The 24,971-nt window shown below is 38.9% G+C and overlaps 1 protein-coding gene across 3 annotated transcripts in view; it reads left to right on the top strand.

Annotated features, from left to right (window-relative positions):
* Positions 1-732: 732 nt before the first annotated feature.
* Positions 733-24,971, top strand: part of LOC110113688 (RHOMBOID-like protein 12, mitochondrial) — a 29,482-nt gene continuing 5,243 nt past the window's right edge. The window contains exons 1-8 of one of the 3 annotated variants that reach the window (XM_020846362.2): positions 970-1,105; positions 2,254-2,358; positions 7,003-7,114; positions 7,226-7,345; positions 15,905-16,003; positions 16,163-16,198; positions 16,458-16,562; positions 16,644-16,685. In XM_020846362.2, the coding sequence (XP_020702021.1) occupies positions 2,336-2,358; positions 7,003-7,114; positions 7,226-7,345; positions 15,905-16,003; positions 16,163-16,198; positions 16,458-16,562; positions 16,644-16,685 (537 nt within the window). In that variant the 5' untranslated portion in view covers positions 970-1,105; positions 2,254-2,335. Of the gene's footprint in view, positions 1,290-2,253; positions 2,359-7,002; positions 7,115-7,225; positions 7,346-15,904; positions 16,004-16,162; positions 16,199-16,457; positions 16,563-16,643; positions 16,686-24,971 lie in introns of all 3 variants that reach the window. The other 2 variants (XM_020846361.2, XM_020846360.2) reach the window with 2 other exon arrangements.

Here is a 24,971-nt window from a genome sequence, read left to right as displayed (position 1 = left end):
TTTAAATATAAAAGATAAATGGGTTGTCTAGACTCACGATTTTAAAATTAGGGATGTCAATATTTGACTCGACCCGAACCCGACCCGAAAATTTCAGCTTTGGGTTGACCCGAACCCTAATCGGGTCAGGTTCGGTTGACCCGGAAACCCGAAAATGACCCGGAATGACCCGTTTGCCCAATCTGTCCGCTCTGCTAGCGTCGTTCTACCCGCATGCATCCACCAGCTGTTCGATAGTGCCACACGTGACGCGCGATCCAGCCGCTGCGGCACTGCCCAGTGCTACAGTGCGCCAGACGCCAGTGCCCCGTGACTCGCGTCTGCCCAGGTGCCCAGGCCCAGCCGTTGTCATGGACTACTCACAGACCCGCGTCCCGCGGTCAGTCCACCGCGCCGCGCGTCGCTGCTGCCCACGCAGCTCGTCGCCGCTGCCCGTTGCCGGCTGCTGCTGTTGAACGCTGGCTGCCTGCATTGCTTCCGGACGCTGTCGAACTCGAAACCCGCGTCGCGTGCCGCTGTGGAACCCGTAGCGGGTCGGGCGGTCAGGTTGGGTTGACCTGAACCTGAATCGGGTCGGGTTCGGGCCCGCAAAACCGACACGTATGCAAACGGTTCGGTATGACCGGAATAGTGCCAAATCAGTTCCGAATTTAACCCGAACACATCCCGTGACCTGAAATTGACACCCTATATAAGTTTTCATATAGCTGGATGGGTCGGGTCATCCGGTAGAGCTACGTCCGGAGTAATAACTTCTCCTTGCAGGAGCTAAAACCCTAGTCGCCAATGCAGAGAAAGAAACGCTAACCAGGACGGTGGGTCTAGTTTTGAACGGCCAGGACTGTGTCAAATCTGATCAGTTAGGGCCACGAGAGTAAAATAAACTGGCCGTTCCGGAACTCTCTGCGAAGCAAGTTTGAATTTGAAGATATGCAGCGGCTTCTACATCTTAATAAATTTCTGCTCCGCCGATCGGCGGCGACGGCTGCTGAGAGTGGAGGCTTCTCTTACGATGCTCATCTTAGACCTTTATCACGGTCGCTGGAGCCTGTTCCCTCCTCTCTCGTTTTGCGGGAATCATTTCAGCAGCGTTTGGCGGGGAGTGGTAATTTTTCTTTCACTTTTTGTAATTGGTTTTTTATGAGGCAGATTTTGGGAAGAAGAACATATGCATCGACTTCTGGCATCACAAGCCATTTGTCTGTCGGAGCTCAGTTGCTTAAGTTCTCCTTCCTACAAAGGAAGGGGTTTGGTGCTTGGAAGTCATCCGGGTTTTGGCGCAGCTATGGGTAATTCTTGTCATACATATAAATTTATGCGTTTGTTGATGAACTCACGGTAAAGGTTTAAACTGAAATGCAGATAGTAGAAAACAGAACAGAGTGAAGAGCAGAAATTTATATTAATCTAATTTTAAACAGTGACAACCATTGCATTATAAGGATAATGTAGACTATTATAGGAACATGTCCTGCATCCAGACAGGGAGAATTTTAGGTAGGGATGTATTTGGTGGCGTGATGGCTACTCTATAAGTCGAGCTGGACGGAGTTGTTTATTCCCCTGCAAGCTGATGGGGCTTGTTGAGACGGTTAACATGTCCTGCAAATGAAGAAATCTTTAGTTGGAGAGTACTTTGGTTTCTACTGGTTGGTTTGCGTATTGATACTTAGAACTTGGATTTCCTGAGAGAGTATGTGGTCCCTTTGAAGCGGTAATCAACTTAGATATATTTGATGTGGGTGTGAAAAAATAGGATTGTTAGTTAGGCCTCGTTTGGTTGGTCGATGTTCTAGAAAAAGCTTGTTTTGAAGCGGTTGTAGAGAGAATGAAGTTTCAGAAATAACGTTCTATATAATGGAGTTATTACATAATATTGTTTTGTTAAATTGCTTTTTATGTGCTTATTCAAACTTTAAAATAGATAATTAGTGTTTGGTACGATTAACAATTTCAGCTTTTTCATCATAAATTACGAAACTACCCATATATTAAACACAAATTTACAAAATTTTTTACTACTTACATAAATGAAAAAATATATATAATTTAAATAAATTATTTTTTATTATCTTAAATTTTGACGATGAGGGCAAGAGGATGAGGGCAAGAGGAGCGAAACAGTCTCCTGAAACAAGCTGGATGTAGAGCAGTTCTATTTCCTTACGGTTTCAAAGTTCTCTCCTATCTTATGGAAGATGGGAACAATCATTTCGAAGATGGGAACAATCATTTCAATCCTCCTTGGTGCAGGTGGAGTTCATGCTGTTATTAACGGTCGTGAGTTTCAATCCATTTAAAGGTAGCAGCAGTGTCTGATGAGGGCCCAATCAACATGGAATTTGAAAGAAAAATTATGTAAGCAATCTTATTTTTAGTGATAATCTTGTAACTTCGTGCAAAAAATTAAATGAAGATTGTGAGAATAGTCACATCAAAGATCTAATAACTTTCTCATCTCCGTTGTAGTCATTCCAAAACCAGTGTCCTTCGGCTCAACAATGTCCTAGTTACAACATCATTACCGTCAAAATTTGGATATGTAAAAAAATCCACAGCAGGAGCATTAGTTTACACATTTGTATTAATTCACAAATCCTCTCTACATAGATACCACAACTATGCTACATCTCTCCTGCAATTTTTTCACATTTGAATCCCAAATAAACTGCAAAAATGGAGTTGCAAGTATAAAGAAAAAACGAAATGCATGGATCCAAAAGAAGTCTGCATCATGATTTGCATTCCGATTTGCTTGTAACTACGAAGAATTTTAGTAATCATAACTGCAGTTATATCTTGTCAACAATCATCCATTGGCATTAATAAAAATAAAACTTATGAATGTTCAAGTTTAAGTTTACCAAATACTGCAGAATGCAGCAACCACCTATCACAGGGATAGGAGTACAAAGGCATAACAAGATCTAAATAAGCAAAGTAAAAGTACATGAAAATTACATCTACCAAACAACAAAACTAAACTATTGTCCTCTCATGCTTTACTTTGGAGTAAGTCATATTTGACGAAACTCAATTTTCATCAAAAAACTTGAAATAAAATAAGAATATATTATAAGTATATCATCAATCATTTACAATTATATTTATACTAGCTTTATAAATAATAATTTATAGTATATTTATATATAAAAAACTTTAAGGTAAATGTACTACCTACAATAATAATGTGAAACTCCTGTGGTATCGTCTTTTTAAAAAGCAAACTTTTCTATCAGTTGGAAGTCCCATGAAAGCCTCCCTTTGATTCCGATCTATTATATACATAACAACAAAGTCATAAAACTCTGGATCGTCAAATATCTCGGGTATTTTAGAAATTTCTTCCAATGCATCTGCAATTGTTAGACATTTCCTTGAAGCAGTTGATGATGATAGCGTAGAATTAATAGATTTAGCAGCGCTTACGAGCTCCTCAATATGATCAATGAACATTTGTCTTCCACCTGGTTTGGTTGTTCTAATTTCTTTTCTTTTATGTGTAATTGGTCGAGTATTATGTGATCTTTGTGAATCATCTCTAATAGGATCATCAAGACTGTCTGTATGTAATGTATTTCCCTCATCATCATGGTGTTCTTCTTCAGAAGATGCAATGTCATCTGCATCTCTTAGTTCAGGAGGCAATACACCAAAGTTTGGAACTCATACATTAGCACCAATAGCAATAATGCGACCAAACATGATATCTAATTTTTCCTCAAGCTCAGACATGATTCCATTATAACGAAACTTCTTTGCTGAAGGAAAAACTTACAATATAGGAAGACAAGTTGATTGATAAGTGTATTATGTTTTATGGAATCATGTAACTTAACGTGTGTGTGTGTATATATATATATCTGCTATTGTACCTTTAATTTTTCGCTCCACCATTTATTTCAATTGTTTTCTTCAAAGGATTTCATCCTATTCCAGCTTCACTGTGCATTAAATCTTTCCAAAGCTTCCACTTCTTCTTGAGTTGATCCCATTTGTTTTTTAATTGGGCACGATCATAGGTTCGACCTGTGCGCTCATTAAAATTTTTGGATAAGTTTCGCCACCCTTCCTTACTAAAGTGAGTTGTTGGTCTGTTTCCCAATTCTATCTCCTTAATACAGATGTCACAGTAGATTAATGTGGTTTCCATCTCCCATGTTGCTGGAGCACTTCCTTTTTTTTGCTTCCCATTTTTTTTTGTTAGTCAACATATATATTAGTAAGTTAGTAAAGTATGTTATAATAAACATACAAATATTTGTAACATGGTGTGCATGCATCTAGTCATATATCCCAAAATTGTTACACATATACTGATTACAATACTATAATGAGATAAAAACATCTACATATTGTAAGAAAATATAATAAGGAAAGTGAAATGCCTTTAGCATCAATGAACTTTATCAGTATTAATGACTTTAGCATCCCCTTGAACAACATTAATAAGAGCAATAAATGATCTACCAGTTGGAAACTTATTATTATCCTTCCTAACATTTACTAATTCTTTGAAATTAGAAGTTCCGCTAGCTTATCTGAATCTCTTTTTAGTGTTATTTACTAAGATCTAAGGTCCATAAGACTCATTCTTTATATAAGATTTATCCAGATCCATATAAATCTTGTTAGGACAGAATTTATACTGAATAAAGAACAATCTTTCTTTTTTGATTTAGAAGCCGTAGAGCCCTTTCCAACTTCATTTGATAAGTTTTACATAGAATTTTTTACCATAATCTTTATGGAATTACCTGCTACTTCAGTAAGCATCACCTTTTAGAAAGTTTTTTTTTTTGCAGGATTAAGCATCTACTTCAGTAAGTATCACCTTCTCCAAACAACCGATCAACACCTATCCAAAACTCTTTTCGGTCAACGAACTTATAAAAAAATGCCAGGTGATCAAATGAACCTACCCAATCCTTTTCTAACCTAACTTCATCACTAATCTTACACAAAAAAAAAAAAACACTTCTTCTGAAAAAATCCTTTTTTTTGTAACTTTATCCAGAACGAGAAGGTGAATCTCTACTGGATTCCATCCACGGCAGCGACGGCGACCCACTATTGTCACCGCCCAGTGGATAGAAAATACTCATGTGCTGTCCTACTTCTGACGAGATAAGGTTGTATTTGGTCTAATAGAAGAGGGCATACCTATGGATGACGAATGTTGCCAGAAATCGGATGGATGCGAATGGGATTGGAGTTGTATTTGCAGAAAGGAGCAAAGCGGAAGGAGGAGGAGGAATCTTCAACAAATTTCTGAGTTGATTTTTGACCCGGATTCGATTCCTCGTTTAAGCCTTTGTCGCGGTGAATGAGATGCTCGAAGAAGAGGATACATGAGTTCGTGCGTGTCGTGAGAGGGTAAAATAGAGAAAACGAGGGCAGTTCGCTGAACGTCTCTGAAAATGGCGTTCACTTTTCGCTTTCACGTTTTTAGCCAAAACACTGGTATTAAGAACATAATAAGAAAAAGCGGGTTTTTCAGACAAAAAAAAATTTCTGCTTTGACGTTGGCAGACGGAATAAGCACAAAAAACGGGCAAACAAATGAGGCCTTAGTACCATAGCTAATATGTTGTTGCATTATATAGGTGTTGGATGTGGTAGTGGGGCCTTGACTTATTGTAGAAGGCACCGTTTCCATTTTATTGTGGGCTTTGAATATTCGTGCCTGGCCTCTTGATGAGGGCATTTTGAGGGAGTTCCAATAGCAAATTTTTGGAAGATATATTAGATTGAAGATAAATTATCACCAATGTGACTTCATTTTTTGAGGACTTTATGATTTAGTTTCAAGTTTTTCATAGGAGCAAGCCCATTTGTTAATTATCTCTCCCAATCATGAGATAACACTTTTAATTAAGGCTAGTTATTATATATGCACTAAGTACCAAACATATAGTAACAACTAGTTTGATATTGAGATTTGAAATTTATTACCTTATACTTAAAACGGATGGTGGGAGAATGATAACAAATCCAATCATTTTCCCTTGATTTTATCGTCCCGATGTTATTTGTAATAGATAGTTCAAATAAGTGAGATTTCTACTGAGATAAGTATCATGTTAGAACTATGAAGTGTCTAGAATATGAGGCTTTGGTTTGGTGGAAAAATGCCTAGTATATATACACAATTTTAATGATGTAAGTTGAAAATTATCACTTAATATTGTTAGAAGAACAAGAGATACTTTGATGTGATGGGCTTAATTATCTTATCATATATATATATATATATATATATAGAGATATTCTTTGTAGGTTTGAGTGAGTGATTAAAATCAAAAAATGCCTCGTGTGTACTAAGCAATATGATAATATCATGAGCACTTAAAAATAATTCATCTAACACCAATTAAATTGGATATATTAGATCCAATTACCGTGCAAAGAAGAATTCATTAGTAATATAGTAAAGTGCATTAAAAATGAGATTATTTAGATGGGTATTTGCTAAAATTAGGAAGGTTATGTTAAGAACAATTATATTATAAAAATTGTAGGAGTGGAACCCAAAGGAGATATGTTGTCAAAAATATATTTAATTGATTTGTGAATGTAGAAAGCAGGGAAGATGATGCGCCAATAAGACATGTATATAAGAAATGTGGAAGGATTATAATGGCAAAAATGGTTAAAAAAAAAACACATAAATTTATGCTAAAAGATTATGCCAAATAAATTTCACTTCTGAAAATAACACTCAGAGTCAATAGGACTAAATGAACAATAAGGATTCATAAAACACTTAAAATAAGCATCATTGTAACATTTCCAATTTTTTAACATGAACATTTGTGGTGACAGTCTTGAATTAACCCAGAACTCTTTGGGGACCTTGCTCTCAAAATCTGTTTTTGAGTAGAATTGACAATTACTTCATTATCACGCTGTATTTTGTTGATTGAAATGGATAGTTTAAATCTAACGTCATGTTGTGCTGCAGTAATCTTGTTAAAAGTAAATGTTTTTTTCATTATGCAGGAGAAATGTGCCTACATCAGATGAAGTAGTTCTTGGGTTAATTGGAACTAATGTCGCTATATACTTCTTGTGGCAATTTGCTGATTTATCATTTATGAGGAAACATTTTGTGGTAATCGTCTAGCTGAAAACACGATTAACAATTTTTTTTAGTTTCCATTCCTCCATGCAAAGATGAATACTGGTTGGCTAGGATTTTGAAATTTACATTTACTTTGGGCAGATTTCACTTGAAAACCTTAAAAGTGGAAGCCTCCACACAATGCTGACTAGTGCATTTAGTCATTCGGAGCTCGACCATCTTGTGACAAACATGATTGGGCTTTACTTTTTTGGTACAAATGTAAGATGCATAATGAACTGCTATACTTTAATATGTTTTGACTTTTTTCTTGGTGATCACAGTTTGTACTTTAGGTTATGGCTTAACAAAACTAAAAGAAAAGAGCAAGTATCTTTCTTTTATTACTTATCATATTATTAAATTTGTTTTCCTTCCACGACTATGTATACAACAACAACAATAACATCATCAAACCTTTATCCCACTACGTGGGGTCAGCTATATGAATCATTTTTCTCCATCGTGTCTTGTTAAAAGTCAATTTCTTATTTAAATTTAATAAAAAAGTCATATTTAATATTTTCTAACCAAGTCTTTTGAGGTTTACCTTTACCTTTCTTAACATAGGCCAAATCTAATACATTTATTCTCCTAGTTGAGTCATTAGAAGGCTGGCGTTTTACGTGACCAAATCATCTGAGGTGTTTCTCTCAAATCTTATTGCCACTGAATATATTCCAACTTTTTCACATATACTCGTTTCATATTACGTCTCTAAGAGTGAAGCCAATCATCCATCTAAGCATCCTCATCTCTGCAACACTCGACTTAATTTTATGCCTTTCTTTTAATTGCCAACATTTTGCGCCATAAAGCAGTGCAGGTCTCACCCTCCCTTAAGTTTGAGGGGTAATTTTCCATTACACAATAGGCCCGAGGCATTCCTCTATTTCAACCAACTTGAATTTTACTAATAATATGCTCATCTATTTCACCATCACTTTGAACAATATACCAAAGATATTTAAATCATGTACTCTTAGTTTGATGGCCCAAAGTCACAATTCTCGCACTAGATGCATTACTACTAAAATTACACTCCAGTATTCGGTTTTAGATCCACTCAAACGAATACTTTTAAACTCTATAGTTGAGCTCCATAATTCAAGTTTATTTTCAATCTATCTGTCTTATAGTGGTGCTAAAATGGGTATTGAGTCAGGTTCGAATAAATAAGGAACTAAAACCTTTAGACTCTAGAGTCGGGTTCGGGTTGAACCAGGAATTGACTCGGATCCAAACATGTTAACCTTAACCTAAACCAGTATTATAAAGGGGTCAAAATGTCTGATCCGAACCCGACCCGCGTGGATTATTGGATTTACCTGACCGAAACCTTAACCTGGATTACACAGGCACGACGAGCGCGATGCGGGCTTGGGAGGGCGTGCATGGTGCAGGTGAGCGTGGCACATGCACGAGTCCAGGTGCACGGGCTCAGGCGCAGGCTAGCTGCGGAGCGCAGGAGGCTAGGAGTGCCGCAGCCTGCGGGGATTTCGCGAGAAGGTGAGTGCGGTGCAGGGCCTGTAGGCGAGCACGACACGAGTTCATACGTGGGAGATAGGGAGCGTGAGCATGGCCTGGCCTTCACAAATCACTTGTGAAAGGAGAAACCCGCAGAATGGGCTCGTGGGTCAATTCAAGTCACCTTCAGGTTTTCGGGTCAACCCGAACCAAACGGGTCATAATCTCATAACTCGACTCATATGACAAACGGGTTAACCTGATTATGAAATTTTCCTAGTTAGGTTTGGGTCGGATCAAATATTGACATCCCTGTAGTCTTATCAATACGATGAATATTATCAGCAAAAATCATACACTAGGGTATGTCCTCTTTCACATGTCTATTAAGAACATCCATGTCTAAAGCAAAAAGATCTGGACTTAAAGCTAATCCTTGATGTAATCTGATAGATCGGTTCAAGAAAGATTGGTCTAGCCAATCCATAATTGGGACTAGGCCCCTATTTTACAGTCGGCGCAAGCTAGCCGAACCCGACCCGTGTGGATTACTGGATTTACCTAACCAAAACCTTAACCTGGATTACACTGGCGCAATGAGCGTGGTGCGGGCTTGGGAGGGCGTGCATGGTGCATGCGTGCGTGGCACATGTACGAGTTAGGGTGCACGGGCTCTGGTGCAGGCTGGTTGCGGAGCGCGGGAGGCTGGGAGCGTCGCAGCCTGCGGAGATTTCACTAGAAGGTGAGCGCGGTGCAAGGCCTGTAGGCGAGCACGACATGAGCTCAGGCGTGGGAGATAGGGAGCGTGAGCATGGCCTGGCCTTCACAAATCGCGAGTGAAGAAGAGAGTTGCAGAATGGGCTCGTGGGTCAATTCAAGTCACCTTCGGGTTTTCGGGTCAACCCGAATCTGACCCGATTTTTAAAATGGGTCGGAATCTCGTCGAACTCGACTCGTATGATAAACGGGTTAACCTGAATATGAAATTTTCATGGTCAGGTCTGGGACGGGTCTCTGGTCAGGTCAAATATTGACATCCATGTAGTCTTATCAATACAATGAATATTATCAGCAAAAAGCATACACTAGGATATGCCTCTTTCAAATGTATAGTAAGAACATCCATGACTAAAGCAAAAAGATATGGGCTTAGAGCTGATCCTTGATGTAATCTGATAGATCGGTCCAAGAAGGACTGGTCCAGCCAGCTAGCCCAAAATTGGGACTGGGCCCCTGTTTTACAGCCGGCGCAAGCTAGCCCACCCAGCAAATCAGGCCCATAGGGGCCACGACGTGAAAGGGAAAGAGGGGATTAGTCAAGAGGAGGGGGTAGCTGATTGATGGGGCTCATGACTAAAATTGAGAAGCTTATTTTGGCATGATGGAGAGGCGGCTGATTGAAGGAGATCCCTTACCTATGTAGAATTCTGGTTTAGGAAAGAGGGAAGGAGAGGGGGGGGATTTGGGGATCCTGGGGACTGATTTTTGTGAAGGATTTAAATAAGAGAGAAAGGGGAGAGTTAGGGTTATGCTATTGTTTTGTGAGAGTTCTGTTGTTCTTAGTGTCTTGGTGCTTGGTCTCTGGCAGCGTCTTGAGACTTAGGAGAGATCAGTCCTCCTCTCAAATTGAGAATCAATTGTATCTTGCTTCTTATTTGTTTTCCTAGTAATAAACTCTGTTATTGTTGAATTCATCTGTTTGTGGGCTATTTTTGATGCCAAGCGTATCACATTGGTATCAGAGTACTTTCCTAGGCAGAAAATTGTGATTTTTCCACTGACTTTATGATTGGAGCCTAGATCTGATCTAATGGCAGCAAAGAAGGTGTATATTTTGGAGGGGGAGATGGAGCAACTCAAAGCCGAAGCAGAGGAAAGACTCTCGTCCATCAAGAATTGCTTTGAGAATTTCGAAGAGATAGATGAAAAAAATGCTGTAGATGCATTCAAAAATATCGTCGGCAATTCCTAGGGTGGAGTCACGAGGAAAGGACTGGAGGGGAATTTTATGAAGGGGCTCAAGGAGGACATCCGAGTAGAACTAAGGGTATTGCGACCTAGGGGGCTGAGGTATACCATGGAGCTTGCGAAGAGGGTGGAGGAAAAACTTAGGAGGGTGAAGCAGCCACAAGGTAGGGGCCTACCGGAGTACCTCTACTATAGCACCTAGAACCCAACAGTGTTCTAGAGAGAAGCTCCCAAAGAGGACAACATTGGAGTGTGCCTAGGGGGGCAACTTTAAGCAACTTACAGAGGCAAAAGTATAAGACAAGCCGACGATGGGGTTATGTTTCAGATGCGATGAGAAATACACGAGTCATAGGTGTAAGGATCAAACTCTTATGGTTCTCACCGTCTGTGATGACGAGGAAGCTGAGGGAGGTGTGAGCGAGGTATCGGCGAAGGAGGAAAAGCTACAATTGGACATGATTGAGGTCTCTGTGAACTCAGTAGTGAGATTCACCCAAAATCACTCTATGAAGGTGAAATGACAAATAGTAGATCAGGAGGTAGTGATGCTGATAGACAGTGGAGCCACCCACAATTTCATCTCCAACCAGGTCATAGACCAATTGGGGCTGAAATTGATAGATACGGGGGTGAGCTATGGGGTGATGATGGGAATGGGGAAGATGGAGACAGGAAAAGTGTTGTGTAAGGGGGTAGTCTTGACCATACAAGGGATCCAGGTGAGGGAGGATTTTCTCCCGTTGGAGTTGGGGAGCACTGATGTCATCATGGGGATCACTTAGGTGGTTGCAGACCTTGGGAGATACCAAGGTGAACTGGGGGATGTTGTAAATGGTGCTGATGGTGGAAGGGAGGAGGATGATTAAAGGAGATACGGGGCTCTCCAAAGCCATGGTGTCACCAAAAATCATGGTATGGGCCATACAGGAGGTAGGAAGAGGATTTATGGTAGAACTACAGAGCTTGGAGGGGATCAGAGGAAAGGAGGGAGGGGACATCCCTCTTTTCGTACAATCAATTATACAGTAGTTCCGTGAGGTTTTCTAGTCGCCTCAGGGATTGCCACCATAGAGGTGACAAGAGCATGCCATCACGCTAAGGGAGGTGGCATCACCAATCAACGTTAGAACATACCGTTAACCCTGATCCAGAAGGATGAAATTGGGAAGCTTATCCAGGAGATATTAGAGGCATGGATTATCAAGCCAAGTACGAGCCATTTTTTAGCCTAGTTCTACTGGTTAAGAAGAATGATGGAAGTTGGAGATTTTTTTAGCCCTTTTTTTAAATCCTGAACAAGGAGAGTGTGCCAGACAAATTTTTAATTTCAGTGATAGAAGAGTTGCTAGATGAGCTTTTTGGAGCGGCAGTATTCATGAAGATGGATCTGTAGTTTGGATACCATCATATCCGGATGAGGGAGGAGGACGTGTCAAAGATAGCATTCAGGACACGAGGGACACTGTGAGTTCTTGGTGATGTCGTTTGGCTTCACCAACGCCCCTGCTACCTTCCAGTTCCTCATGAAGAAAGTTTTCCGACCTTACCTCATGAAATTCATGTTTGTCTTCTTTGATGACATCCTGGTGTACAGTAAGTCTAGTAAGGAGCATCTAAGGGTCGTCTTAGAAGTGTTACAGGAGCATCAACTGAATGTCAATATGAAGAAATGTTGTTTTTCCCATGTCAGTGTGGAGTACCTGGGGCACGTGGTATCCCAGGATGGAGTAACACAAGATCAGACTATGATTGAGGCAATGTTGAGGTGGCCTCTACCTAGAAATCTAAGGGAAATAAGGGTTTTCCTAGGATTGACAAGATACTACAAGAGGTTTGTAAGAGGATACAACACCATTGCTTGGCCTCTGACAGAGCAGTTGAAGAAGGACAATTTCTTATGAGGAGAGACAACTACTCTGGCCTTCAAGAGATTGAAGACTGCCATGACCTCAGTTCCATTCTTAGCACTTTCAGCCAGATGTTCGTGGTGGAGATTGATGCCTCTGGATATGGGCTAGGAGCAGTGCTCATGCAAAATCATAGACCCATAACTTACTTCAACCAGGTGTTGACAACCAGAACAAGACTGAAGTCCGTCTATGAGAGGGAATTGATGACCATTGTATTGACCATTCAGAAATGCAGCCTTACTTGCTGAGTCGGCATTTCATCGCCATGACAGATCAACAGAGCTTGAAGTACTTACTGGAACAGAGGATGGTGATCGAGGAGCATCAGAGATTTCTATCAAAATTATTGAGCTATGATTTTGAGATCCAGTATAAGTTAGGACTGGAAAATAAGGTAGTTGATGCCTTGTCCAGGTGTGTGGGGGAGCTTCAAGGGTTAGTCTTTTCGATACCGTTGATGTTGGACTGGGGGCTATTAAGGAGGAAAGTATGCAGGATAAGGATCTTAGGAGAATTAAAGAGGATATGCTGAAGGATGGGAATAGCTATCCTGGCTATTCATTAGATGGTGAGAGACTTCTATACCAAGGTACACTAACCTCCGTTCATATCCCGCACTTACTACAAGAGTTCCACGGAAGCACGGTTGGGGGTCATTCAGGGGTACAGAAGACATATGAGATTGACTACTGAATTATATTGGAAGGGTATGCATAAGGATTTGGAGGAGATGGTGGCCATATGTGAGGTTTGCCAGAGGAACAAGTGCATTGGCTATAACTCTAGGGGGGGCTACTACAACCATTGGCCATTCTAGGCATAATATGGGAGGAGATCTCTATGGATTTCATAAGACAGGCTCTCGCGATCGGAGGGGTTTACAATTATTTTGGTGGTGGTGGACAGACTTAGCAAGTATGCTCATTTTATTCCTCTTTGACATCCTTACATAGTTATTACGGTAGCGTCGGCTTTTATTAGAGAGGTGGTCAGATTGCACATGATACTAGAATCTATAGTGTCCGATCGAGACAAGGTGTTCCTTATTCATTTTTAGAGGGAGTTGTTTAAGTTACATGGGACTGCACTAAAGAGGAGCACTGCTTACCACCCTCAGACTGATGGACAGACAGAGGTAGTCAACAGGAGCTTGGAGTTATACCTTAAATATTTTGCTTTAGAGTTTAGAGACACACCAACTATGGGCTAAGTGGCTGGCATGGACAAAATATTTGTACAACACTTCGTACCATTTAGCATCCCAAATGCCTCCGTTCAAAGTATTATATGGCAGGGATCTGCCTCACTTGGTACACTTTCAACAGATTAGTACATCAGTCTTTTCAGTGGAACAATGTTTAAAAGAGAGTGAAAATATATTAGAAGAACTTAAAAGACAACTATTGAGTGCTCAGCAAATTATGAAAACATAGGCAGATGAATGCAGAAAGGACGTTCAATTTCAAGTAGGAGATAAGGTGTATTTGAAGCTTCGCCCCTACTGACAGCAGACTGTGGCCAATAGGAGGAATGAGAAGTTGGACCTGCGATAATTTGACCCGTTTGATATAAAAGAGAGGATCAGAGCAGTGGCATATCGGCTAAAGCTATCTTTGACTGTGACCATACATCCGATTTTCCACGTGTCACAGCTGAAAAGAGCTATATAGGATCATACAAGGAGCCCATTGTTGCCAGCAACACTAACTGAAGATTTGGAAGTGATACTGGAACCACTAGAGCTGCAAGGGGTATGCTAGGGAGGAGGAATAAAAAAAGTGTTGATCAAATAGAAGGACCTTCCTAAGTATGATGGTACATGGGAACCTTATGATAGGATGAAAAAAGCAGTTTCCGGGTTATGCTATTGTTTTGTGAGAGTTCTATTTTTCTTGGTGTCTTGGTGCTTGGTCTCTAGCTGCATCTTGAGACTTAGAGAGATCAGTCCACCTCTCGAATTGAGGATCAATTGTATCTTGCTTCTTGTTATTTGTTTTCCTAGCAGTAAAATATATTTGCGCTAAATTCTGTTTGTGGGATGTTTTTGATACCAAGGCGTATCATAATCCAACTAAAATAAGAAAATAATTGGTCAAGCCACCTTTTGAGTGAACACAACGACTCTTGTATATAGGGGTGTCAAAACCAGGTTATGGGTCGGGTTCGGGTCGAACAGACACTGACCCGCTACTGTTTGACGCAACTCGAACCTGACCCATTTTCGCAGACGTGTTTGAAATTTCAACTCGGACACGACCTGACATGAAAACCTAGTCCCTGTTTTTGCAACGAGCAAGCTGATCGTTTTCCTGCGGGAGAAAATGGTTACCTTCGCAATGAGAGAGTTATCTTGACTTCAGTACTGGGCGTCCGCTTGCGGGGTTCTTGGTGTCTCACTTGTGGGAATGCACGAATGGGAGAAAAGCAACTCTAGTCCGTCGAGTTGCGCTTGCAGGACTTTGGTCGCTGAGCGGCTCAGTGTTCTCCGGTGTGCATGGGCGACGCGACGAGCAGGTAGCGCTGGCTAGGCCGCCAGAGCAGCGGGCATTTGAGACCGAGGCGAGAGGGCAATGGACGTGCGGGGTTTGGCGGGTATGCCGACAAAACCGTGTTAAAAGTAGGTTTCTGGGTTGACTTGAACTCGACCCAGAATTTAATAAGGGTCAAAAATCGGGACCTGATCTTGACCTGTGCTTAAAACGGGTTGACCCTAACTCGAAAATTTTGGGTCAGGTTCGAGTCAGGTCAATTTTTGACACCCTTACTTGCATAGATATCCTTAATGACTTGAATGTAAGCCTTATTAATTCCTTTCTTTTCTAGAACTCTCCATAGCACTTCTCTTGGAACTTTATCATAAGCTTTTCCTAAATCAATAAATATCATATATAGATCCTCCTTATTCTCTCTATACTTCTCCATCTAACCTCTTAATAAATAGAGCTTCCATAGTATAGATCCACCTGGCATGAATCCAAATTGATTTTGAGAAACGTTAGTATCACGTTGTAACCTATGCTCAATAACTCTCTTCCACAACTATGTATGTTTAATGCAAATCATTTGCAAGTGATTTCCTTATATGGAGTTTTGCCTTACACTGGCAGACTTCTGAGGCTCATATGGTTAAAGTTACACTATAACTCTTCAGCAGTCCCTGATACGTTAGGTTCAAACTTGATAACTCTGAAAAAAAGATCACGATCCTGTTTAATTAGATCATAAGAAACATTCTCTCATGGAGCTTAAGAACTTAAATTTGTTGTACTCAGTTTACAAATTTTTATGCTACACTAAATGTTGGTATTTAATCTTGTACAGTATTTTTTTTTTAAGAATACGCATGTTCTCTTTTGATGTATTTTAAGCCGCTTCAAAGAGTCTGAAGCGTCCTAAGTATTATGAAGTAATTATATCTAATGATTTTCTTCAGATTTCGAGACTTTTTGGACCGGCATTCCTGCTTAAATTATATGTAGCTGGGGCACTTGGTGGATCAGTATTCTTTTTACTGCACAGGGCATATTTAGAGGTACCTGAAAATGCTGCTGAAGCAGCAGAAAAAATGTTTTACCCCGTGATCTCTTTGTTTTGAGTGTTCAGGGATTGTTAAGTTTTTGTTCCTTGAGCCTTTACCAGAATCATATTGATTGTTCTTAAGCAACTATGGTGCATTTCTTGAAAATTTCAGAGTACCAACCCCTTTCATTGGAGAGCTCATGCATTGGTATGTGTTTCTTTGATCCAAGCATTTTATTTTTTGGCAATTGATTTCAACCATATATTTGAGAAATTAAAGAATATTTACCCATAGCATGGCATGCATGGTTACATGCAGTACTAAATCTTCGTTTCTATGTATTTTCCAATCAATACCAGTTTGCTTGCCTTTTTGAGATATATGAAATACAGAGTCTGAATGAGCATTAGATTTACTGGGTTGTTTCCTAATCAGTTGGTTCTCTAATATTTATTATGCTTTGCAGGGTGCAAGTGCTGCTGTTAATGCAATTATTCTTCTTGACGTTTTTCTCTTCCCAAAAAATATATACTATGTAAACCTTGTTATACCAGTGCCTGCAATTTTAATGGTAAGTTTAATTTGCATGAGCAAGCCTACTTTACTTAAAGGTGGCTTTAGTGGACTTCTTTCATATGCTTCATCATTGCAGGGAGCATTCATCATTGGGAGTGATTTGTGGAGGATTAAAAAGGTATATATTGATATTGAATTCAACTTTCATCTGTCTTTTCATATTTGAATTATGTAGCTAGTGTGAACTTGCAAGGTGCTTGCATCATTTTTATCAACATTCTAATCTTTATATCCTGCTGAATTTAGCTTCATGATTTCTTCTTCAGAGTTCATGCTGATGAAATCTGCTTTAGGAAATAATTGTTTTTTATTTAGACTTTTTCTTACAAGCTGACGATCTCTTTATATCTATGATTCCACATTAACCCACTTTTAAAGTCTTAATGGTATTTATTGTGCTTTACATGATATGGGTAAACCCTAATAGGTGTTATTTGTCACTTTATGGAAGCACGGGGATGCTCAAACCTAAATATGAAGCATTTATCTGCCACGATTTTTGTACAATGTTTAGCTAAATATTACTTTGGTACCTAGGTAATTCGTCATGTTGGTCTATATTTTAAAAAACCTTTCATTTTGGAACCCAGGGTTTTTCTAGCTTGCAAATTGAGATTAGTTTTTAATGTTGAGATGGATCCTTTTTTCACAACTTGTATTATATTTTACTTATTATTTTAGCTTGCTTGATATAATCTTTTATTTAAATTTGAATGTTATCAAATTTATGTACCCCAATATCCTAGTTGATTGTTTGGCAATGTCTCTGGTAGGACAAGCTACAACCACGATGACAATGACTATGGATGTGGTCATGGCTTCGATAGAGATAGATTCTGCTACCTATGGAGTGACAATATCACTACAGGAAAGTCAACGATTTGCGGCGGCCTTCGCAGCAGAATTTTTTTCTCAGAAATTGCAACGGATTTGCGACAGAAGTATTCGTCATTTTATTTGTGACGGATTTGCGACAAAATTTCCGCCACAAATCCGTCAGAAATCTACCGCAAATTTAACGCAAATAAACCTATCTAAACCGGCTAACTGGGCGTTTGTTTCATTAGCTCTTGTTCTGGACCGTGACATTGCTCGGCTCCAGGATGTTCCCTTGTGGCATCGCCTCCTTCGACGATGCTCCTTCTTGTTGCATTCGAAGTCACACTTCCTCGTCATTCTTCTTCGTCTTCACAGCCATCATCTCCCCTCTGACCGCGACTTGCTCAAAGTAGCGACTAGAACTCGCTCGTTGTGAAGGTAACTAGCTTTCTCCCTTTCACACGCTTCTTCAGCCAAATCCCTTAAATCCACCAAACTCTAGGATTTAGTAAATATGGGATTTATGAAAAAAGGAGGAAATAGAGGATTTATTCCATCGTGAGATCAACTTGCTGCTTAAATCCTGTTTGGTAGGATTTAGCATAAATCTTGTTGCCAAACAACCCCTAAGAATCAACTTTAAGCTCAAATCATTTTTTTTAGCTTAGATTTCTTACTATGACATTTGCAAAAGGATGTACCTTGGTGTATGCTTTTTGCTAATGACATTCTTATTATTGATAAGACTAGAGAAGGAGTTGATGAAAAACTAAAATTATGATGGTCAATCTTAGAATCTATAGGCTTTCATTTAAGTATATCTAAAACATAATATATGGAGCATAATTTTAGTGGTACTAGATCTAGTGGTGGGATTGTGACTTTGGGTGATCGATTCATTACAAAGAGTGCGCTTTTTAGTTATCTCGGGTCTATTGTTCAAAGCGATGGTGAAATAGATGTGGATATTATTATTATAATTCAAGTTGGATGGTTGAAGTGGAGGACTGCATTGTGTCTATTGTGTGATAGAAAAGTACCCCTCCAACATAAGGAACAATTCTATTAGATAGTGGTGAGATTTGCAATGTTTTATGACGCATATTGTTGGCCATTACAAGAGAAGCATAAAATTAAGTATTGTAAAGATGAGGATGCTCAGGTGGATGAGTGAATTCACACTTGAGATAGAATACATGAAAAGTTTGGAGTAGCTTTAGTGACAGATAAGATTAGAGAGAGTTATCTTAGATAGTTTGGTCACATAAAAAGTTGGCTCTCTATTGGCCCTCTTAGGAGTGCAGATGTATTAGATCTGGTCTATGTTAAGAAAGGTCGAGGTAATACTTAAAAAGACTTGGTTAGAAAGAGAATTTGACTCTTAATAGGACACTAGAGAGAAAAAAGATTCATGCACTCGACCCCACGCAGTGGGATAAAGGCTTGTTGTAGTATTAAAATTCACAAAGCTTTTCAATGAAAGCATTAGGATGCTCCTATGGGCATGTTGCATGATTTTATTTCTTTTTTTTTTTGAATTGATACAAATCTCATTGTTTGATTGTAGGAATTTATATCCAAAGTGTTATGGATATTCGTAACTATAGTAGTTGGATGTATAATTGACTGTTGCAAGGATGCAAGACATTAACATATGAATTTCTGAACAGAGTGAATTATCTCATTCAGATAGGCTGTCAATTACCTTCCTTTATGGCAGAGGAAAGGTTTACTTGTCCATATTTCAAATACAAAAATCAAGCCTACCTCACACCAGATGAGATTATTATTGATCTATATTGCAGATGATTCATATCAGAATATTAGTATTAGACTTCACATGGTGAGTATGAGCCTCATTTCAACTCTCAGTGTTGCCCGTCTACAAGTTCTAACATAGTTGAGAAAGCCAGAGTTAGGACGTTTGAGGACTTGATTTATGATGTAACTGTGACACAATTTCAACAATATACAGAAGATTCCCTGAATAAGGAGGCATAAAACTTCTAAGATTGCCATTGTAGGGGTTTTTGATGTATAAGAACTATTGATACTTTAGTTTTGTTGTAATTATAGAATTTTGTGGAATATGTTGTTTATTTGAGTAGTTGAAATTAGGGGTGTAAACGAGTTGAGTTATGACACAATCGAGCTCTGCTCATTAGTCTGAAAGCGAACTCGAGCTCGAGCTCAACTTATTCCATTGTAAACGAGTTCGAGCCGAATCGTCGAGCCTCCACGTCTGCGTCGTCTCTCCATCCACGTCCGTGTCATCCCACTATCCAGCGTCGTCTCGTCCGCTTACGCATTGTCCGAGTCAAATTCACCCGTTCACTTCGTCCCACTGTCCGAGCTCGAGCCGTGCGACTGATGCGATCTCCTCGAGGCACATGACTGATGTGAGTGCCTCAAGGCTCGAGCGTTGTCCGCCTCAAATGGGCAGGATTAGGCTGGTATTACGCTGGTATTCGGTGGGATTAGGATGATATTAGGCGGGATTAGGCAAGTATTTTAAAAATCATAATAGTGAATCGAGCCGGCTCGTGACGGCTCGTGAGCTCACGAGCCCTTGAACTCATGCTCGTTTAATAAACAATCTCTAATTTGAGCTCGAGCTCGACTCGTGAGGTCAATAAGCTTGGCTCGCGAGCCCATAAATGAGTTGAGCTCAAGCTATCTCACGAGCTGGCTCGGCTCAGTTACACCCCTAATTAGAATGTGATTGCACAAAACTATGTTTCATATGTTTATTTTAGCATTATTTGTTGAAACATTAGCATTATTTAATACTGATTTGAAACCTCTTGGATTGTTATTGTTGAAAATTTCAATAGCTGATTGTAGGAGATGTTTTTTTTGTTTAGGTTTATGGCGGAATTTCTGTCGCAAACGTAGAAACGACGAGGGAGTATCATATTTTGTCATGGAAAAATCCGTCGCAAATAGCAGTGAATTTGCGGTAGAATTTCCACCATAATTTACAACGGTATTTTCGCCCCAAATATGGTTTAATTTGCAATGAAATTTGCAGCATTTTACTAAAACAAATATGTCGTTTTTCTCAATCTGATTCCATCGTAAATCCGCAAAATATTTGCGACGGATTTATTACATCGCAAATACTTTTGCGACACAACTTTTACTGTCGGACTTTAATTCGCCGCAAACCGAAATTTGCTTTAGACACCACCATTGTCATCAATGGAACCAATGAAGATAATATCATGTACGTTGGAATCATAGTAAGAGGAAACAAAGAGAACATGTAGTGGGTAGTTTTTGATAGAGTTCAACGAGCAGAGTTGAAAGATTTATGTATAGTAAAAGAAATAATGTAGAGTAGATAGAAACTAATTCATTATCTTTTATAATTTGAATAACCTTTCAGATTGCCCATCTATATGGGGATGGAAGATTGTATTGAAATTCAACTTCATCCCCAAACTTTCTTGAATGCATTTCCATAGCTTTAAGGTAAACCTGCCATCATGATCAGAATAATGACCTTAGGGATTCCATGCAATTGACAATCTCTTTTACATACAACTGAGCTAACTTATCAACAAAATCAGTTTGCCTCGTTGACAAAAAAAAATGAGCAGACTTCATCAGTCTATTTATAACCACCCGAATTGCATCATGACCTTGCATAGATTTGGGAAAAATCATAACAAAATCTTTATTGATCTCCTCTCATTTCTATTCAAGAATATGCAACGATTGAAATAATTCATTGGGTCTCTGATGTTCAACCTTCATCATTTGACATGCTTCACATTTATAAATGAACTCCGCCATTTCTCGCTTCAGTCATGAGCACTAGAACGTACACTTGAGATCACGATACATTTTGTTACTTCTTGGATGAATATTGTATCCAAAATAGTGAGCTTCATGCAAAATTTCCTTCCTCAGATCACCACTACTTTGGGACCCACAACCTGCTACCATAGAAAACTACACCTTGCTCATCTACTTGCAACTTAGCTCATTTCCCGATGGAATAATCAACACAGGGGCTGACACTAGACTCTCTTTCAACTTTTGAAAGCTTTCTTCATACTCTGGTGTTCAATCAAATGACACATCCTTTCGAGTTAATCTTGTTAGAGGAATGACAATCTACGAAAAACGTATGACAAACTTCCTATAATATATTGCCATGCTCAGAAACTACAGACTTTAGTTACAAATGACGTCCTCGACCAATTGAGTACAATATGCACCTTCTGAGGATCCGTAGAAATCCCTTCTTTGCTTACTAGTTACTACTTGCTTTAGAAATGCTACAAGGGTCAACCATAACTCACATTTAAAAAATTTTACATATAATTTATGCTGCCTCGACATCTTCAGATCCATCCTCAAATGGGTTGCATGCTTCTCTTTAGACTTCGAGTCCATTAGAATATCATTGATGAATACAATAATAAATTGATCTAAGTTTTCTTAAATACTCAATACATCAGATCCATCAACATTGATGGGGCATTCATCACACCAAACAACATCACAATAAATTCATGCTGCCCATATTTAGTACTTAAAGTCGTCTTCATTACATCCTGTGTCCTCACCCTTAACTAGTGACATCCTGATCTCAAATCAATTTTGGAAAATACAACAACGCTTTTAGCTACTCAAATTGATCGTCTATCTTGAGCAAGGGATACTTATTCTTCACTGTCAATTTATACAGCTCCCGATAGTATATGCACATTTGCTGAGATCCATCCTTCTTTTTCACAAACAATACAGAGTCCCCCCAAGGCGACACACTCAGCCTGATAAAACCTCTATCTAGTAACTACTTCAACTGTACCTTCAACTTTTGCAATTTCCTAGGTGTCTTCGCATAAAGGTTTTTCCCTATCAGAGTTGTACCCAACAACACATAAATATAGAATTCTGTCTCTCTTTTTGGGGGCAACCTAGATAAGTCTTCAAGAAAAACGTCAGGGAAATCTTTCACCATTGGAACATCTTCTAAACCTTTAACAAATTTATTCAAATCCCTCATATAGGCTAAAAATATTGAATCCCCTTTTTTCTAGGCCTTATCCACTTATAGCATAGAAAACATAGATAATAAGACATTCCTAGCATCCAAAAAGAAACAACTAAACACCTCCCCATTAACACCATACTAACCCGCTTTCTACGACAATCAATATGAGCTTGGTACTACTAGCCCAACCAATCCATTTCTACTATGATATCAAATTCCTTCAAAGGCAACAATAGCAGAATGAATGCTAATTTCTTACCATAAATCTCAAGCTCACACATACAGACCTTACTAGCAAGCATTAGATCTCTTGTTGGCAACATAATAGGTAATGCATGAGATGATGAAAGAGAAGATAAACTCAATTCACTTAGACACGAAAGGAATGACGGGCACCAGAGTTTAAAAAATACTGCTTGGGAGCTCATAAATATAAACCATGCCTGTCACTACATCCGGTGCCTCTCTCCCCTCTAGTACTCTTCCTGTTGAATGCACTCTTAAAAGACTCCACCAAACCTCTTCCTGCTGACACCCCATATTTGCTAGGTGGACGCCACCAGCCTAGCTTGCTTTACATTGCTCAAATAAATCACTAATATGGAACATAACCAAAAGATGCCTCAAACTATCTATTAGATCTCACATGAATCGATAAAACTTCTTTTCTGGGGTACTTACTAATTAGGGAGCATACCAGGCAAGAGCCGTGAACTGTGCCTCATACTGCATCATTTTCTTGCTCCATTGCACCAATCTTAGAAAGAACTTCTACATCTACTGCCTAACCAATGGTGACAGAAACCAATTCTTGAAAGTCTCTATGAACTCTTCCCAACTAATTTATGCATTTGCTCTACCATTAAATCTCTCCCTTTGCTGGCCTATCTATCAACACTTTGTCTCTCCGTCTAACAAAATTATGGTCAACAGAACACTCATGCAGTCTGGGCACTGCATACTATCCTATCAAATGTCTTTTCTTCTTGTATCAGTCAATCCTGAACTACTGAGGTTCTACAAAACTTTGAAAATGAGATAGCTTCAATCTCAGAAATAACCGTAAATGTTTATCAATCTCATCCCCTTTTACTCTGACAATTCTACCTTGGGCTTCACTTATTAACTGAGCCACTAACCCAACAAACAACATTGAATTAGAAGTCATAACTCATACTGTGCTCTGAACTGTTGTAGCCTAATTGGAACTCTGTCCATCAGTTTTGTTTTGCTCTTGGGGGTTCATAATGCATCAACACTTTAATCCAAATAAGAGCAGACGAATTCAATTATACAATACAACTAATAGACTACAGTTTATACTAAACTCCAAACCCCTTCCCCTTATTAATACAATTCATTCTCTATAGCTCTAGTTATAATTTCCAATCCTTCCAAACCGTTGCTCTGTTACCATCTTGTAACGCCCTAGAATCTAATGAAATGATTGATTTACTTAAGCTCATACCTATATTACTCAATCATTTAAAAATAACAACCAGAGCTACTAACATGTTAATCTATAGAACCAGTATCACCAAAATTTTTTCTTCAAAACATAAATACAATAATCTAGATTTCAAAAGTCTACACAATAAATGATTAAGTATTGGATTGCAATATAAACAGTATCTCAACCTCTAGGACTCCCAAACATGGTTCTATGCCCCGATCCACTCAACATGACCTTTATCTTTTCCTGAAACATTAAAAGAACTGAGGCCTCGTTTGAGACGGCTTAATTTTGCCTTTTTTGTTTTAAAACGATAAAGTTATGTTTGGATTTTGTTTGTATTTGACACTTTTATAAAACTGATTTTATGAAACTTCATTTTTTTATTGTTTTCAAAAGTTTTTTAGTATTGTCTTCTCCGTTAGAAACCTCCATTCTATCATACAAAGTTTTTAAAACTACCTTTTACAAAAGGCATATTAACCAAACGAAGCTTGAGTGAGCATAACTAGCTCAATAGATTTCTTATCTTGATTAATTTAGCTATCAATATTCAATATAATAAAAATAAAATAAATCAACATTAAAGCAACACGAAAAACTATAAACCTGATGTGAAATAAACAGGAGTTACTTAAGAAATTGAAGAGAGCAAATTAACAAAGTAATTCCAAAATAAAGTTATTACTTATAACAAAGATTGGTCCTCGGAGTTCCTAGTCTTTAACTTGCTTTAGGCAAAGAAGAGCGAAGTCGATTAACCAAACAATTCAAGAAAACTCAAAGAGTAATTGTAAAGCTACGACGATAAACAAGAATCCATGATTTAATAAGGAAAACTTTCACCTTTGGAGCCCATACGCTCAAATAGTCTAGGCTTTAGCGGAAGAAGAGTCTCCACATTAGAATCGAGGTCACTTCGAGGAAGAAGGAACCAAGGATCGTCGTTCTTGGATAGGTGGCCGGAGTGGTGGAGGATGATGGTCGTCCAATGGAGAGAGAGAGACTTGGTATTAACTCAAATGGGGCCCATAATTAATCACAGATTTTAATCAAAACCTGAACGGAAATTTCAGGTTTCAATTAAGATGAAAAGTTACCTAATGCATGGCACTCAATTGAAT

This window comes from Dendrobium catenatum, unplaced genomic scaffold (genome assembly GCF_001605985.2).
Source record: "Dendrobium catenatum unplaced genomic scaffold, ASM160598v2 fragScaff_scaffold_624, whole genome shotgun sequence".
Taxonomy (NCBI): Eukaryota; Viridiplantae; Streptophyta; class Magnoliopsida; order Asparagales; family Orchidaceae; genus Dendrobium; species Dendrobium catenatum.
This window is presented reverse-complemented; position numbering and strand designations above follow the sequence as displayed.